At 38.1% G+C, this 17,324-nt stretch overlaps 1 protein-coding gene across 1 annotated transcript; it reads right to left on the reverse strand.

Moving 5' to 3' along the window:
- Positions 1-1,653: 1,653 nt before the first annotated feature.
- Positions 1,654-15,077, reverse strand: LOC146485045 (bone morphogenetic protein receptor type-1B-like). Its single transcript, XM_085104000.1, has 7 exons — positions 14,727-15,077; positions 8,685-8,975; positions 6,741-6,858; positions 6,295-6,430; positions 5,081-5,747; positions 4,629-4,765; positions 1,654-3,995 (listed from the first exon to the last, which is right to left on the reverse strand). The coding sequence occupies exons 1-7, from the start codon at positions 14,794-14,796 to the stop codon at positions 3,819-3,821; spliced, it is 1,596 nt and encodes a 531-aa protein (XP_084960126.1). The 5' UTR covers positions 14,797-15,077; the 3' UTR covers positions 1,654-3,818.
- Positions 15,078-17,324: the final 2,247 nt, after the last annotated feature.

A 17,324-nucleotide genomic window follows, 5' to 3' on the forward strand; every position in this document is an offset into this window, starting at 1 on the left:
CTCCTCCTAAATAAGATGTATCCTAAGTATTCTTTCTTATCAATATAGCTTGTTGTTCTGCCAACAATGACTTAAGACCGATCTTAACTTAGGAACACCTCGTGAATCTAGCCCGGGTATACTTTATTTGAGAAAGGCATATCACTACTAACGCGGCCCTTCAATTTCCAAACCATTTCTTGATGGTCATTATTTTAGTTTTGCAAATTAATAACGTTAAGCTTTATAAATAACATTAATTTGCACATAATCAATTCAACATAACCTGTGTGTTAAGTACAAAGCCAGTAGTCCAAGCAAAAGAAAATGTTTTTTGGATTGTAATGTAGACAAAAGCAGTTCAACTTGCCAGTGGTTAACCGTTATACAAAAATTATGTCTGCAAGGGGGGGGGGGGGGGGGGGAATACTTCCCTATGTATCTAAATAGATTTGAACCACTTGACTTCAAATGGTCTGAAAATCTGACAATGGGTCTGAATTCTCTGAACCAGGTCTGAAAATAGATATGATTTTTAGGGGCCAGGTCTGGAAAAGCGTACCAAAAAATGACATATCAACTGGTTAATAGGGTCAGTGTTTGGAGAACCTAGTTGTACACCAGCCCCCACCAAAAAATTCATGGAGTACCCCCCCCCCCCCCCCGGAACAAGTTGCAACCCTCCAACCGGGAACAAGTTGCAACCCTCCAAGTTTGAACCATGTTGGGCACCATGGCTACTAAAATTTTAAACCTGGCAACCTGAGCGTTGCCAAAACATGCTACCAAACCTGAACACTTCACCACTGAAGAAAACATTTAACTTGGGGGATTGAAATGACAAGCAATAATCACAACCAACACTGTGTTTTATAATCAACCTTTATCATTTCAGTACTCATCAAAAAAAAGTAGAGGGGGAGGGGGCCATTTACTTAGGAGAAGGGTGGGTGCATATTACAAATTTTGGCCAGAGGTAGGTGGGGGGGGGGGGGGTGAAGACACTTAAATCAAGGATTTACGGTATTTATTTTGCATTTGTCCATTTGCATTCTTTGTGCATTGGTGAAATAAAACCAACTAGCATGTATAATGGGTATATTTTAAATTTCATCACAACCCAGTGATTGATGACACAGGCATAGTGCGAAAAAGAAAATCTGAAGAGTCAAATGACCTTCAGAATAATACCAATTATTAAAAACTGGATCATTGTATAATGCAATTTGAGCAATTTGATTGGCTTAGCTGCCATGGTATATGAGCCATTATACCATGCCCAAGAAATAAAGACCATTACATTGTCTTCTAATATTGTTCTTGCAAAGCAAAATCAGCAAAATCGAGCAATACTTCTTGATTGTTTTTAATAAAACAATTATTCCACCCACACGTGTTGGATATGAGATGATTATAGCCAACTCAGTGCTACACGCCTTGTTGGCTATCTATCATCTCATGTCCAACGCACGCTCGTGGAATAATCGTTAATTAACTACTAATCAGAAGGTCATCGGTTCAACTCCGTTGGGAGAACTCAGGTTTTCTTTTTTGAAGTATGTCTGTGTCACTGACTGAAAAATACATCTATTATTTACTCACCAGGCTTAAAAAGGTAATATCACATCTTTCACAAGAACAGTGTCATTAATAAAAGACATTGCACACACTCCATAAATTTGTCACCAGGGTTACTAAGACGTTTATTTCCTTTTAACTTGCTGAATGTACATGTTAGCTTTGCACAAACACCTTTATATTCAAAAATAATTACTTTGTTTAATCTGGACTTACATCTCAGTATTTCTTGTAAACATTTCTCGCAACAAGTGATACTAATGAACTTAGACTTGTACCATTAAACCTCACAATACTATTTCAAATTTACAAAAATTAATAATGTACAAATGACAATAAATATTCATTTTGTACTACAAAGTTATCACACTAAAGTCTCTCAGTGATAGTTTCAGCCTGACCTCTTTTAATCCATTTACCTCAACCACAAACTAAACTTTAAAAAAAGCTAGTTTCTGGTACACAAGAACCCCATTGTTTGGGGAGTAAATTTTGTGAAATAGGTGAATTCTTGTCAGAGTTTGAGAGCATTAAGTTTATCTTAATTTGAACCAGTAACTAACCACTGGGGATAGCCCAAGACTCCTTGATTGACCAAAATAAGGAATTCAGGTTAACAAGAATTAAGAGTTATCAAGCTTCTAATCAAATGTACATTAAACTGAGATAAAATAAGTTTTTGAGCCAGGCAATATCATGGTACCCCTTGAAGCGTGAAAAGCAAAGGACGTGATGAGTATGAGGAGGAAAGGAGGCCTATGACGACCTCTGGTGATGATAATGCTGATGGTGATGGTGATGATAACAAAGACATACAGATACAAAGAAGCAAGTTGTACTTTTATATGTGAAATAAAGCTAATAATTATAAAATTGTTTGACCCAGGCAATGCATTTCACCCTTTGAAGCACAACAAGCAAAGAGGATGACTTTGATGATGATGATAATGATGATTATGGTGACAGAAACAAGGGGATGAGAGATGAGGACACCACAAACATAAAGCAGTTAGTTGATTTTTGTACTTTTCATATATATAAAATAGAGCTAAGAAATGTAATGTGGAGTCACCGATCACTATGTTTTACTTGACATCACACAGGCTTACCTAAGGTATCTAATCAATCATTTGTTAGTCAGATTCTACCAAAACCCCTCATTAAGTTTCAGCTGGCTGCCCAGTTAACATTAAATAACTGTAATTAATACCTCTACATGAAATACTATGGCTTCAATGTGATAAAACTATTTAAAATAAATAATAAACATGAGCTAGGAAGTTAAATCACTTTTCACTCCCAACGTCATACAAATGTGCCTCTAATTTTTGAGACTGTACATGTACATGTAATTGTGATCAGAAATTACGACCACTGAAAAGAAGATTATTTAGAACACCACCCTCTCCAGTAAGTTCGAAAAGACAAAAAGCATTCAGCAGCAAAAGGGAAGATGGTACTACTGAGGGAAATCCTGGATATACATCCTGTACAAGTTAGGTCAATCACCACCTTGCTTTTCTGGATTGAGAGCTACAAGTACATTACCCTACTCTTGTTGAAAGGGGGTTCGAAAGACATTTCACTCTATAATAACTTTAACACAGCATATTTAATAATAATATTACAGACCCACTTTTCCCCTTTCAAAGAGCAAGCACCTATGAGCAACAAAAATTTGGAAGAACAACAATTTTATGTGCATTTCTATGATTCTACTCCCTGAAAGTTCTTATTGTTTCAATCTTGAGGAAGTCTTGTGGAAAACAGATTATGGTTAATTATAATAATTATTATTTTGTAGTGTAGTATGTCAGGTATTGGCACGATACATGTAACATCAATATTTTGATTACAACACAAGGCTCCTGTAATTTTACTTACTAAAAAAATTAACAATGTTTTAATTCCCTTGAAATTCACTACACAATAGACATGTCCCACAAGTTCCATTTTAGCCAAAACCATACTGATCTACAGTAACACTAACAGGAGTATTTAATTACATTTTTGTCTGTCACATGCCCTTGTATTCTGGGACAATAAGTCTGATGTGGTTAAGTCTACCACATGGAAAGCGCAGTTGAGTTATGACTCCTTCAAACTGCTGTAAGCCCTCACTTGAACATCCACAGAGCAAAAGGTCCAGAGCTAACCCAAGCTACAAACTGTGAGGAAGCTGAACTGTGCCAATTGCCCCGACTGCCACTGGAGCAATTTACGACTTGTGGTGCATCCATGCTTAAATCTTTGATCCCCCCTCATGCTGTTGTAATGCTAGTGCGAGGGCTATCGTCATCAAGGTCATACGGTTGGTCTATGAAATCCATAGACTTCTTGAGTTTGTTTAATGTTTTCTGTACTCTCAGTGCCGTCAGACGAGCAGCAGGCTGCTGTGCCCAACACTCTGTCATCAGCTTGGCCATCATTTGTAGAGACTGCGGATAGATCAGTACCTTATATTCAGTTGCCATGTTTAAAACCCTAAAACTAAGGATTGGGGCAGGAATATCTCAGGGAAGCATAGCAATTTTAACTTTAATAAAATTTTTTATAAGTCATATTCTCAGATAAATATTTTGATTTTGTTTTTGGCGAAGGGAAATGAAGTCTGTTATTTTGGACATTCAAAAACCACTTCTTCAATAATTTCTTGACCACACTTTTTTCTATGATATATTCCCTCAGCAATAGTACTTCAATTTTTCTGTAATTCATGAAGCTTAGAACACCAAGCATGGACTGCAGGCAGGTTAGGGGAGGGGCTGACAGCCCCCCCCCCCCCCCCACCCCATTGACCCCTTTAAATTCTTCTTTGGCCCCTTGCCTTTAAAAGGTTACTGGTAACACTTATATACAGTAGAAACAATAGGGAGGTAAAGATCAACTTCAAGGAAAATTGAACAGTCATGTCACATAACTTGTTTCATTAGACATTTTGAATGGTAAATCACAGCTCACAATGATACCCTATAGATACCATCCTCCGCAACAGCCCTATTTCACAATTTCCTCAAACTCTAAACCTTTTACTGGTTGTATGATTGTTACAATAACCACAGTCAAGTTACCTCATCTCTGTACCACCTATTTGGTACTGAAGGCCGCCTCTTCTCCGTCAACACCACTTTCTTGACTTCATCAAAAGAGGGATCCCCAGGAAGCATGTCAAAATAAGGCACCTGATAATCTTCGCACAGTCCGGTTTCTGCAACAGTCAAACAAAGTCATGTTATAAGTAGTTACAACAACAGGGATAAAATTTTACAGACCATAAATCAATAATCAAGGTTAATGACCAAGGATACTGATAAAGAAAGTAAAGACTAATGGAGACCAACATTAATTTTGATGCCTGTAATAAAAGGAGACTATGTTAGCAAGAGTTGTTTGTAGGAGGAGGAGGAGGTTTATCGATATAAAGTCACTGCACGTGATGTATTATTGACCATTTGATAGGCCAATGGGCTTATGAATTATTAATGAGTTTTAACACAATGTAAAACACAGTCACGATACTTACCATCAGAGAAACACCTCCGGGCAATCTCCCACAATACTAGTCCAAAGGAGTAAATGTCTGCCATTTTGAAAGCTGCAAAGTTTCTAGAATCTAGCGTGTTGTCCAACACTTCAGGTGCCATGTATCTTCTAGTTCCCACCCTCGTGTCTGGCTTGATGTCAATTTCTTCAGTTTCTGAAGAGTATTTCACGGCAAGTCCAAAATCTGCTATGCAGCACGTTAGGTTCTCTTTGACTAGGATGTTCTTGCTCTTGATGTCACGATGTGCAATCGGAGGCTTGCCTTTTGTTCCCTGGATTTCAGTGTGAAGGTGAGTCAATCCTGCAGCTGCAGAGAGTGCAAGCTTGATCATGGTCTTCTTGTTGAGGCAGTGGCATCGTAAGAAGTCGTACAGTGACCCATATGGGTGGTAGTCTGTTATAAGATACATCTGTGTCACTTGATTGCTTCCAATAATGTCTGATGCTATAAAGCCAAGAATACTTTCATGTCGCAGTAAAACTGTCTGATATATCTCTGTTTCCCTCTGCCAAGAGGATTCACAATGTGACAAGAAAATTTTGACAGCTACATCCTCCCCTCTCCACCTTGCCTGCCAAACCTCACCATACCTTCCTTTACCAACACTTCTGACAAGTGTCACTTGCTTAGCAATGGTTCTCTGAACCTAAAATATAATTCAACCAAAAAGTCAGCAAAGTATTGGACAGCTAGTAGTTGTGGAGGAAACAAACTGATAGACTAATGTCCACAACACATACATGAACATGTATGTTGCTCTGTTGTTATACTAAGTTTAAGTCTGAAACTTGATGTGGTCAGCACTTGTAAGATCCACCTTGGTGGTATATGACTTGTGGAGCAGCCTAAAGAACTTGACTCCCTTATAGTTGTGTTGTACATTTTGTAGTTTAGTAAAGGGAAGGTATTAGATATTTCCAGATCCGTCAACTTGTTGCAGGCAAACACATACAGTTTTGGCTCCACTCTAGCTGGGGTTCAATAAGCATAATATTATAACACATGTGCACTTGGTGTCCTGCATTTCTCACTGTTTTATTAACACTAAAAGCCCAGCTGTTAGTGACCAGTATCCATTCTCTCCTTATTTTATGACTACCTCAAATTCTCCCATTTATTACCATAATATACTGAGAACAGTAAGAAAAATATACATGTTGATGTCATGGCTTTATAGGGTTAAGGTAGCTTACCAGAAGTGGTAGTCCTGAGCCACTACCGGAGCTTTGATCCAGCATGTCTTTGAGTGTTTCTCCTGCTGACATATATGGACTGCCATACTTCTCAACATCAAAGGATGAAGGGACTCTACTGCGTGTTGCTCTAAACCTACACAAGTAACAGCCAATGTAAGATCAAAACACCACTCAGTTTTAGTGTCCAATACTTTATCTTTCTGACTAGAAAAATGAAATGCCTTGAAGATTCCAGCAAGGCACTTGTAAATTTAATCAAACAGGTACATGTATAGGTAGACCCTCATAGAGCCTTCAAACCAGCTATGTGAACCAGAACAATATTTTGGTCCAACATTTGAATAACTGCTCAGGTCATCTAATGCACATTCTCACTGCAAGTTGACTGGGGTACAGTAATCAGAGATGGATTAGCAAAGAAACCAATCAAGAAATCTACTTACCGGAAACAAAGGACTCCAAGGAAGACTATAAAGACTGCAACACAAACACCTGCACTGATGAAGAGTATGGAATATTGCTCTGTAACAGCATCATCTGCTTGCTCTTCAACAGTAGTAACTAAGCGCAAAGAAAAAAGCAGAAAACAAGTCAAACAAATATCCAACTTGGAATTGCTATTAAATTGTTCCTCACAGCCAAGTGGGGCATGCGAAAAGTTAAAATTATGCAAATAACAGGCAAAAAAGGAGGAGAGATTGGGGTTCTTCATTCGGGCTCTGCCCTTGTTCCTCACAGCTCGCTCCTCGTGCATTATCGCATATTACCCTGATGCAAAAGAAAAATGAGAGACTGCTTGCAGTCTAATTATCATTGGATCACTAAATGGAGAATACTGTAACCATCATTGGATCATCCAGGAAACATCATCATGGGATTATTATATATGACTGAACTATCACCAAACCACAACTGACTGTGTAGTGAAACAAGGGATTGTATGCGAATGAAGTGATTATCAAGTCCTCAAGGTTCCAGTCAAAATTATTAAGACTTCATTCAACTTTTAAAACTAATAGCAGTCAAATCCTGGCACATCCCATAGCATTTCATGCATGAAATGTATTTGCCTGGGTAATTTGAGAAAATAAACGCCAATTAAATTGAGAGGGAGAAGTTGCTACACGTTTCAATAATTATTGTCCTGGTTCATCTGTATTAATTTTAGGATTGAATGAGATTGCTTGGACATAGGTACTGTTAAGAATTGTATCCAATTTGAAAGACTACATGTATAGGATTCATTATGTGTAAACAATCAAGGTGTCAATGGATGACCTAAGCCATAACTGGTTTTCTTAATTTGAGAAAAACACTTAGATAAGTCATAACCTTCATTTGATGAACACCGGCATGACCAACATCACAATGAAATATTGTATGTGCACAGTTCAATTTTGTTACCTTAAGTGTAAGTGGGCATGATTGAAGTACAGTATAATCACTTTGAGCACTATAACACCGAGTGATAGTTAATTGCATTGAGTATGTCCATTCACTTAATACAGTACAACTGCATGACAGTATCTAAGTGAAAAGCTGCACAAAGCTTAAGAAGGCTGACTTAACACAATACCAAGAGATGTGGAAATAAACATATTGTGGTTTCCCTGAAAAACTTGCAATAAATCAGAACTCCTTGTATGTTTTTAGGTAGCTTTTCATTTTAAGTACAATATTTTACACAATATATGTATGTGGTACTGCATATGTGTTGTTTTTTTATAGAAAAAAGCAGATTAGAAGCTTAGCGGATGATTTTATGATAGTGGTTTGACTTTCATCCCAGTAAACAAGTGCACGCTTATTCCTTATCTCAATTCCTTATATTTAACTTGTGTATAGGCCGACACATCAAGAAGGGAGGAGAGCAATATCGAAAAGATGTCACTGATTACTATTTGAAACATGATTTGAGCTCGAAAAAGAAGCAAAAGGCAGGGGGAGGGGGAGGGGCAGTTCTACATCTATTGCTGTTGATCTTGGAACATTATGCTGTCTGTGTCAGATGAAGACTTCTAACAGACCTGCTTTATGCAACCACCTATAACACAAACATTTCAACCAGTACAAGAAAGGATGCAAGGTTCTTGGTTATACTGGTAACTTCACTGTCTATTCGCAAAAACGTCAGTGGCATTGCAAACAGAAACCCAGACCTAAATTTTTGTAAAACCCTCTTTATTACAGAAACTTTGGACTTCTGTTACCCGCTGTTTGAAATGTTCACAACGCTGGGTGATAATAACTATCAGTCAGTGACCAGCTGATCAGACAGAATCAAACATAAATGATTACCATCAGTTGAAACAGATGCACAAAAAACAATGACCAGTCACTTGACACTCACAAACTGGCATAACAGTGGACTCTTGAAAAGCTCTTACCTGTAGTAGGAGATGCAGTTGTGGGTAGCTTAGGCTCTAAATGTGTATTGCACATGTCGCCATTTCTACAGCACTCCATGGAGAGTAGTCTTACATGAACATGATCTGGCGTGTTGCACTGCATTCTGGTCTTCTCCGCCGGCGGTAAACAGCCAAAGGTGATAAACTCAAGCCCGTCGTAATCATCTTGCTCAACTTTCTTGTAGCATTGGCCTTCTGTTGTGCATGTCTCGTTAACGTGGTCCCCAGGACAGCTGTGCGTACTACACCTGCATCTTATACTCTCAGCCACTGAAATTAAAAAGGGGAATATGAATTGACACATATACATATAATTGCAAACTGCCCATTCTGGAGTTCAAATGGAGACCAGGGACGGGTTTTTAAATTTTCATTTAATCAGAAATTGGAGTCCATCACAAGAAATATCACATTAAGATTAGTCTGTTCACCAAGTTTGAGATTCTGCAGTCTTTAGATTGCAATCATGTAAAAGGCTTTCAAAATTGAAAACATTAGAGACTTTGTATGGATTTGGGAGATGCCATCTCAGAATATTATTAGAGACATTTGTATGGAATTTTGGTGGCCTTTGATAGGGCACAGCTTGGTTACTACGCAATGAAACATACCAAACTTTGTAAACTTACTATTACTTAAGTGGTCTGTCTGGTGTTGGGGTTCATTTCTTCAAATAATGCATTTAGTGATACATTGTAATGTCGCCCCACTGTGGTGAAATTTCTTTATGACAACAGCTTTATGTTAAGGTATTCGCTGTTTAATTCCTTTTCCCTTCTAAATAAACGCTTTCCTGTCCTAAACTGCAGGGACTGTAGCAGCGCCACTTGATGAGGAAAACAAAGTTTACTTTGTGTTGTCAAATCTGCTAGTTGGATGACAGCAGTGAAACTAACCATAAACATGGCATTATTCTTCACCTCACAGTATCATTTTCTATGTAACTACATCAGAGGAGAACTTTGGTATGACAAGAAGACTTTTGCACAGTCTTACAGCTATTAATAGCTTTGACCCTATTCTGAAGCACTAACAAGGCAAGCCATGTCCCAACCTCAAACGACCTTTAGTTTATTATCATTTTAAAAACATTGCTGAACTGAGAAATGCCATACATTTCTCTTATACTAATTCAGGGGGTTTCGTCCTTCATTAGTTTATTCTGTACATTCTGCAGACATGTGTCATTGTATTGGCATTCATATTTTAAGACATTAATGATAAAGAAACCCTTCAAAGCACTTAGATTGTTATCACATACAACAGCTCAGAGCAGAAGACTTGCTAACCACTTTCATTATCAGTAGGTCAGTTAACTGTATTAGTAATCAAATCTGGTGTTAGCTATGTAAGCTGAACAATTCAACCAAAGCATCATCAATGATTGCAAGAATGTCAGGTATTCAGACAGTACGGGGTGTACAACGAAATACATAGAAATCAAAGTCATCAGTCATCTTGAAAGTAGTTTAGTTGGAGGTCAATCCACATGCACACACTACTGAAGTCACATGGATGTATCCCCCTCCCCCAACCAAACACATCCAAGTCTAAAATTAACCAAACAAAACTGGCTTTATTTTTAACTATTGGCAAACTTTGTTTATCCATGTTGATGCGACCATCAACAGATTTTCTCAATTATCACACTAATTGTGACACATGATGCTGACGACAATAATTAGAGGCATCTTCGTGCAATTATTTCTGTACTAGTCAATATAACGATAAGTACTTTCAAATGACTGTTTTAGCATTTCCCTATTCTAGGAGCACTGAGTATGGAAGCATAATATTTTGAAGTGGGCAGGATATTAGGTAGCTTTATATGCTTCTCACGTTTTGCATTCCTACACTTTGAGTAACACAAGAATACTTCAATTGTGAGATTATTAAGGACCTCCTGGTCTACACAAGGAGCATGCCCTTCTGTGAACAAACAACTGCATTACCACTGCATCTATATCTATTCATCAAAAGCTCTGTGACGGGAATCAATAACCTAATATTGGAAGAAGGCCAGCAATCTTTGAAACTTCATGGTGGCATAAGTCTTTTCTCCTACTAACGAACTGGACCAGAGACAGGCACCCCTCTCAATCTTTTTTTTTAATCACAACTAATAATGCAACATGTTAATTGCAAAGTAAACTGTGTCGCTTATGTTTGTCTTGCTACAACACCCATGGTATACACATATTCCATAATCTGGCAGTTTGGTGAAAAGGTTTTGCTCTTTGTTTTGCTGTGAAAGAAAAACCAACAAAAACTGACACACTACTGCATGTAAACCGATAATATTTTCAACAACTTTCAATCACTGATTGGCGGTTACAAATCGAAGCAGCTTTTTTGCTAATCCTGGCTACAGAGACAATTTTAGACCTGAAATTATTGTGCATAAGCTGAAAACAATATCACGATCCTTTATTGTAAACCAAGCTCAATGATATTAGAGTTCATCTCGTTCTCCTAATGGTGTTTAGCAGATGCTTGAGAACTGTTCAAAGATGATATTATCAGTTAGAGAAGATCCAAAACAACAGCTGTGTGGGGGTCCATATATTGGGTACTGGTTGATTCCCACTTGTACTACGGTTATTCGTGATATAATCAAGCTTGTCACTTATATATGGGGTAGATACAGCGGAAGCCAAACCCTCAGTCACAGAATGAAAATTATACACGGTTAATCACGTTTTCACTGACAACGAAAACAAAATTAAGTGTTAGGATGAAAGGCACACCCTATAATCAGTAGTACACTAGTCTTTATCCTCAAGTGTTATTATTAATAGCTATTGAACAGAAATATCAGCTGCAACAGGTACTGTACTGTTTATAAGCTGACAAGATGATTCAAATGTTTAAGTCTGTAAATGAAAGCCCAAACAGTAACCACTGATTGGGGGAAATAAAAGTTCATAAGTAACACTTTCCCATGGCACTCTTAATAATTATTATTGTGTACAAGGTTGCTCTAACTTTGACATGTGGGTGAAATTCTCAGATGACAGCTACTTTGTATTCTAAACCTTTATCCAGTGCTGTCCACGTTTCTAGTTTTCCCATGTAAGAGTTTTTAAAAAATGCCAACAATGTTTTAACATAAGGGTTACTTGAGATCACAAGAGTTTGCTCAATTGGTTTGTCTTAAGTTCCGGGAGGTATAGGAAAAAGCATCTTAAAGTGGAATCTCTGTCTTGTGATAGCAGGTGATAATGTTTAATCTTGATAATATAGTGCATTCTTTTTGTCTGCCACATCAGTATTTCTCATCAAATACCCACAGAGCTGACCCCTTGGGAAGGATTTCAAACTCGTAAACTATCACATTCATAAAATGTAATTAGTACTTTGAAGGAATAATTGTCTTTTGAACATTGACTTTACAAGGAAGTGTGCGTCATTTTGTCGTCAGCTGTCTGACAGTCAGTCTATAAGTTTTGCTCTGGCTTGTATTGAGCTTTTCTAAAGTAAAGCTCAGGCTATTGTACTGCAATACAATGAGGTGTGAAAGACACATGTAGTACCAAGATATAATTGAAAATGAAGGCAATATAATTGATTAAAACAGCATATTATCGTGCTATCTTGATAAAGTATGGTGAAAACAGTAATTTCCTGGGCCATGAAAAGATAATAATTAATTAGCAAATGTGGACGTTTTATTAGAACATGTACAAGTAACCCAAAGTCACGGTTATATATTAAAAATTCCGGTCTCCTCTGGTAATCAAAATTGACATGTGACAGCATCTTCTGCCTTATGCAATCATACCCATTTTATGGAATTGATTTTGGAAGAAGAGATAAATAAATGAAAAAACCATATGCTTTTTAATAAAACAATACAATACGATTTTATTGAAAAGCAAATGCAGAATCTTGTCACGTCTAACCGTTAAGCTAACAAAACTAGAGTTGAAATACGATGTTTATATGTTAAAAGGTGACTACCGCTACTAATCAAATCTGGCGTATTCGTTTGAATTGTAGAGCGCTGGCTAGCTGTTCCAGGAAAAGTGAACTATTTATAAGCATGTAAAACGAAAAATAATTGATTAAACAAAAAAAATGTACCGTAAAAACCTGTTACAACGGACTATGCCACTTCATGTAGGTAATGTACAAGAACAATGAACGGCAGATTAACATAAATTGAAAACTTTCTCGAACAGCACTAATTAGGATTGTTGTAGCAGAATCTGATTGCTTTTTTAATTTTACCCGATACTGTAAAAAAAAGCGTGATTTGAAGTAAAACTAAAACGAAAAACAACTTCGACACCTTTACAAACTCATAAAGACACTCGACACATCCATGTTTGCTTAGAAAACTAGTGATTAATCCATAATACACCTTCGAGTGTGACAAAAGCAAATACCAGGGAACTACGAGAAACCCCTTTTCCACACGTTAGGTTTTCTGGCATTATTACAATTCAAAATGAAGTTTTTATTCGGTTGAGACGCGAATCGATAACAGGTAGAGATAACAGAATTAATAAAAGATTCACGACTTTAATTTGGCATGTTCCAAATCAACGAGCACTGTCAAAAAAAATATTTTTCAATGTACTGGAGTGTTGACTTCAGATTTCTTCACTTTTACGCTTTTAAACCGCCGCAAAACTCGACGACAAACTTACACGGATAAGTTGTCGTTTTGTTTAGAAATTTAACATGGCATTGCGGTGTAATATTCATTTACTTCCCAAATTGAACCGAGCTTTCTTTAATCAACCGCTTGGGTCAAGCTAGCGCATTTGTTTCTATTTTCAGACTTATTAAAGCCATCGTGCAACAAAAAGAGTACAAAAACGTTTGAAAAGCAGAAGATCTATTCTCATCAGAAAGCACTCATATTCTTTTGTTCAACATAGAAGCTACTGGTACTTCTATTAAGAAAGGAGTCTGTTAACAGTGGATCTCGCAACTTCTTGCAGAGTGGCAAAACTATAGCCCGTTTTTAATAACTTCTCATGCTTTGAATTTCATTTGATCTCTGGAGGAATGAGAAGGCCACTGTTCTAGAAAGCATAAAATCATAAAAGATGAATTCAATTAAAGCTCTAGAGCGATGAATACACTAGTGAGAGAATAGCGTGAAATTGATGAAAAGTTTAACAATTGTTGAAGGAACCAGCCACAAACGGCCTCAGCAACTCTAGCGTCGATCAGCTTCGAAAGAATGCCTATGGATGATTGTTTTACTGGCCTGTTAGCCAGTAAGTCTAGGAACTTTTATCAGTAAAATGCGCTTAAAAATGGAGCGATGAAATAATATCGCGCCACTTCTCAATTTGCATGAAATTGTAGATCGGTATTGGCGGGTAGTGTTGGGATAAACAGGATCATTACAATTCGAGGTCTTTTAGAAAACTCGACTTCACAAAAAGGAGGATTCTTAAGCGTTAAGCGTAGTTTCTGGCCTAATTAAAGCACAATCAGAGTTGTGTAGCGTGAAGCAAATCTAACGATGAAGAAAATAATAGAAATATGCATGTGAATAAAGCCACAAAGACCTTGCATCGGGGGAAAGATATACTTGGAGCGCGCGCGAGCTTGGCTTGGGGGGAAATGTATCCGCCGAAATAGTTCGTTCCCTTAATTTGCAACAACCGTGTTATTTATAAACGCTTCGAATTTTGTCAATTATATCGATATCATCTCTCGAACGTTGTTGTTTTCAAGGTATCTTGGCGCTAAAACCGTATCGAGTAAATACCTTGCGTGGGGTAAGAGTAGCTGGGCGATTTATCATTTGTCGTTCGGCCGAATTTTCGCACTTTGGCGATTCCACGAGAGCGCGCGAGCAAGATTCATCGAAAGCCACGTCTTTTTCAGGAGAAGAATGCCGCAGTTTCGCTTGCACTGACATTTCACCCGAGGCGATCACATACGAGTGAGACGCCATGCTAGCTTTGGATCTTTGCTGGCTCGTATTTGTCCATGCTTCTGCGCTTCACACCTTTGATGAAAGCACAAATCAAAAATTAATCACTTAAGACTGCTTACCTTGCGCCAGAAAGCAAAGAAAGATGAAGCAACAGAGGAGAGACACTCTTGTTCCGTTTCGTTCAGCCATATTGATCAACTGCGACTAAAAACAGCCATCGATTCGCGAGGCGATTGAAACTAACATAAAAAGTGACGTATTCAACCCCCTACTGAGCAAGAGCCCTTGCACCTAACATCACACCTATACACGGCAATCCCGAGCTATTTGCTTGCTGAATTTCACCTCTGAATCCAAACTCTAACGTTTCACGCCAAGCGGCGTAAATCCTGGAGTATTTGAGTTACAAAACTGTCTCTGCACAAGGTCGGATATCGACTCGGAATTTGACAGCTATGCGACGGCTAGTAATGTATTTACTTTGCAGAAGGAAATATGCCATACCGAGAACAATAGCCTACTAATCATTCCTTAGAGGCTAACCAATCAAAGACCGGATTAGCGAATTCTTATAGAATTACAACACAGTGCTAAAAGAACAGGCCTTTTCTCTTGATAGAATTCACGGGTTTTAGGAAGTCTTTTATGTAGTATCGAAGGAAAGACAAGAGACTTCGCCTTTGTTAAACTTGTCGACTAGGCGAGCCATCAAGGGTGTCATTTTATCGAGAAGTGACTCCAATTTCCTTCGCAATTTTTCTGTACAAATTTGCCATTTCACTTGGCGATCATTTTGAAAATAGTGTATATCAACATTGGATTGGACTGTCGGAAAGATGAAAGTCGTTATTATCGTGTCATACCAACTCATTTTTTATGGGTTTCAAAGTTTATTTGGCTAAATTTTTATAATTACTTTTTTCTGCATGATTTATTCACGGTGGCCAATTACTAAACAACAAACGATGATTCTCTCAGTTCAGTTTGTCTGATCTGTGATTTTTAGGCAGAGGCAACGGAGCGCAATAAGAGGCGAACTGCTTCGGACCTGGCTGTAATGTTAGGGGCGTTTGTGAGAAGGGGAGAGTTGTTCGCTTTCATCCTTAGCAGAAGTTGCGTGTATATATTGTACAAATCACAAGCTAGTGACGAGCCGTTTATCACCCGCGTGGCCACCTGCGTCCACGCGCGAGCTGAAGCCCATTCCAAACAAGGATATGCGTGTTCCACAATTTTCGCTTTTTCATCGAAATAGGATTAACAGTTCTGCGTCTAGACGACCGTGTTTTTAGATCATTTTACACGGAAACTCGTAACCGATAAGATTGGCAAACAATGCGGGTGGTATAGTGGCTTTAAAAGTTTTCGTTTTTGCCGTCCAATCTGCATACTGCATCGAAAGAGCTCAATTTGGATATCGTGCTGAAATGTTTGCGTTTGCGATGCGTATTAATGGGTGGAACATGAAACCACTCCCTCCCCCACTCCAAAAAAAAAAAAAAAAAGAGAAGCAGTCACATCTGGACAGCGAATTTGGATAGATAGCGCCAGCACGTCGAACTCTTGACAAATAGGCGACAAAATACACTCTAACGGGTTGCAAAATAAATCTTTAGAAGTGAACACCGAAGAAACAGACCAAAGTGCCCTTTTGACCGTGTCCGCATGGTATGACGCCATGTAGCATCCTAGCAGAGCACCTTTAGCCTCCTGTCATGCAAACTGAACTAGCAAAGATCTATTACATTCGCAAACCGATCTCGCTCAATTTGGCAGATTGGCGATCCACGCATTACAGAACTGGGAGGGAGGGGAAATGAGGGGGGGGGATACCTCACGATTAAAGTTTTGGTTGTAATTGTGGTTTAGCCCAAGAACTTGAATTTTTATTCTCCAAATCATACCTACTCTTCCAAGTCGGGTGCCTCTTAACATCCAAACAAGGAACAGGTTTGCGTCCCGGGAAGGGATGCAAGCAGTGAAATGGTCGGGCTGAGTTCGTTGTTAATTCCCGCCCTAGCTGCTCCGAGGGTTTTTTCTGGATACTCTTGCCTGTTTACAGGCTACGTCTACACCGGTCAGCAGTCCGGTTTAGTCCCTCTATAAGTTGGAACGCTACTTTGGGAAAGAGAGGCAATATTCTGCCTAAAATAGCATGGTTTTAGAGCGATTTTCACCGGAAGTCGGCTTCACCCAATACCACATAGGCTAAATGTCGCAATGAGTTTGATATGCTTGGTCTTGTTCAGCTATGGTTAAATTGAAAGGTGAAATGACTGATACTCATTTTTTATATATTTACTTATATTATTTTTTATATTTTTATTTTGTAAAGGCATACTCCTTCACATCGGTCCTTAACTGATAATGAGCTATGTCTAAAATCAAACTTTGTGCCGGGCTTTTTACAGTAATTTTACAGGCTTTTTTTTTATTTCGGTATTTTCTTCTTTAATTATCTGGAGAGAACAACTTCTCAGTCCCGTAGAACAACTTCTCTCCCGTAACAATAAACCTTTTTCATAAATGGCGGCCAATTTATTATTCTTTTCAGTATATGTTAATTAACCCTACTAACTTCATTTTAGAGTAAAAATTCTATCTATGCTAACGAGGCTAGTAAGGTTTATTTTCATGAAAACAAAAGGATTATTTATCGGCTGCTAATTTTTTAAAGCTAATTTTCGTTTAATTTAGTTTACAAAAAGCTTTGCCGC

The sequence above is a fragment of the Pavona decussata genome, unplaced genomic scaffold (assembly GCF_977016875.1).
Source record: "Pavona decussata unplaced genomic scaffold, jaPavDecu1.1 SCAFFOLD_28, whole genome shotgun sequence".
Lineage (NCBI taxonomy): Eukaryota > Metazoa > Cnidaria > Anthozoa > Scleractinia > Agariciidae > Pavona > Pavona decussata.

Coding starts and splice junctions, on each gene's coding strand:
- LOC146485045 (XM_085104000.1), bottom strand. CDS start 14,796: ATGGCTGAACGAAACGGAACAAGAGTGTCTCTCCTCTGTTGCTTCATC. Junction 5,748..6,294: donor GCTCAGGACTACCACTTCTG/GTAAGCTACCTT, acceptor ATTATATTTTAG/GTTCAGAGAACCATTGCTAA. Junction 3,996..4,628: donor ATAGGTGGTACAGAGATGAG/GTAACTTGACTG, acceptor ATCTATCCGCAG/TCTCTACAAATGATGGCCAA.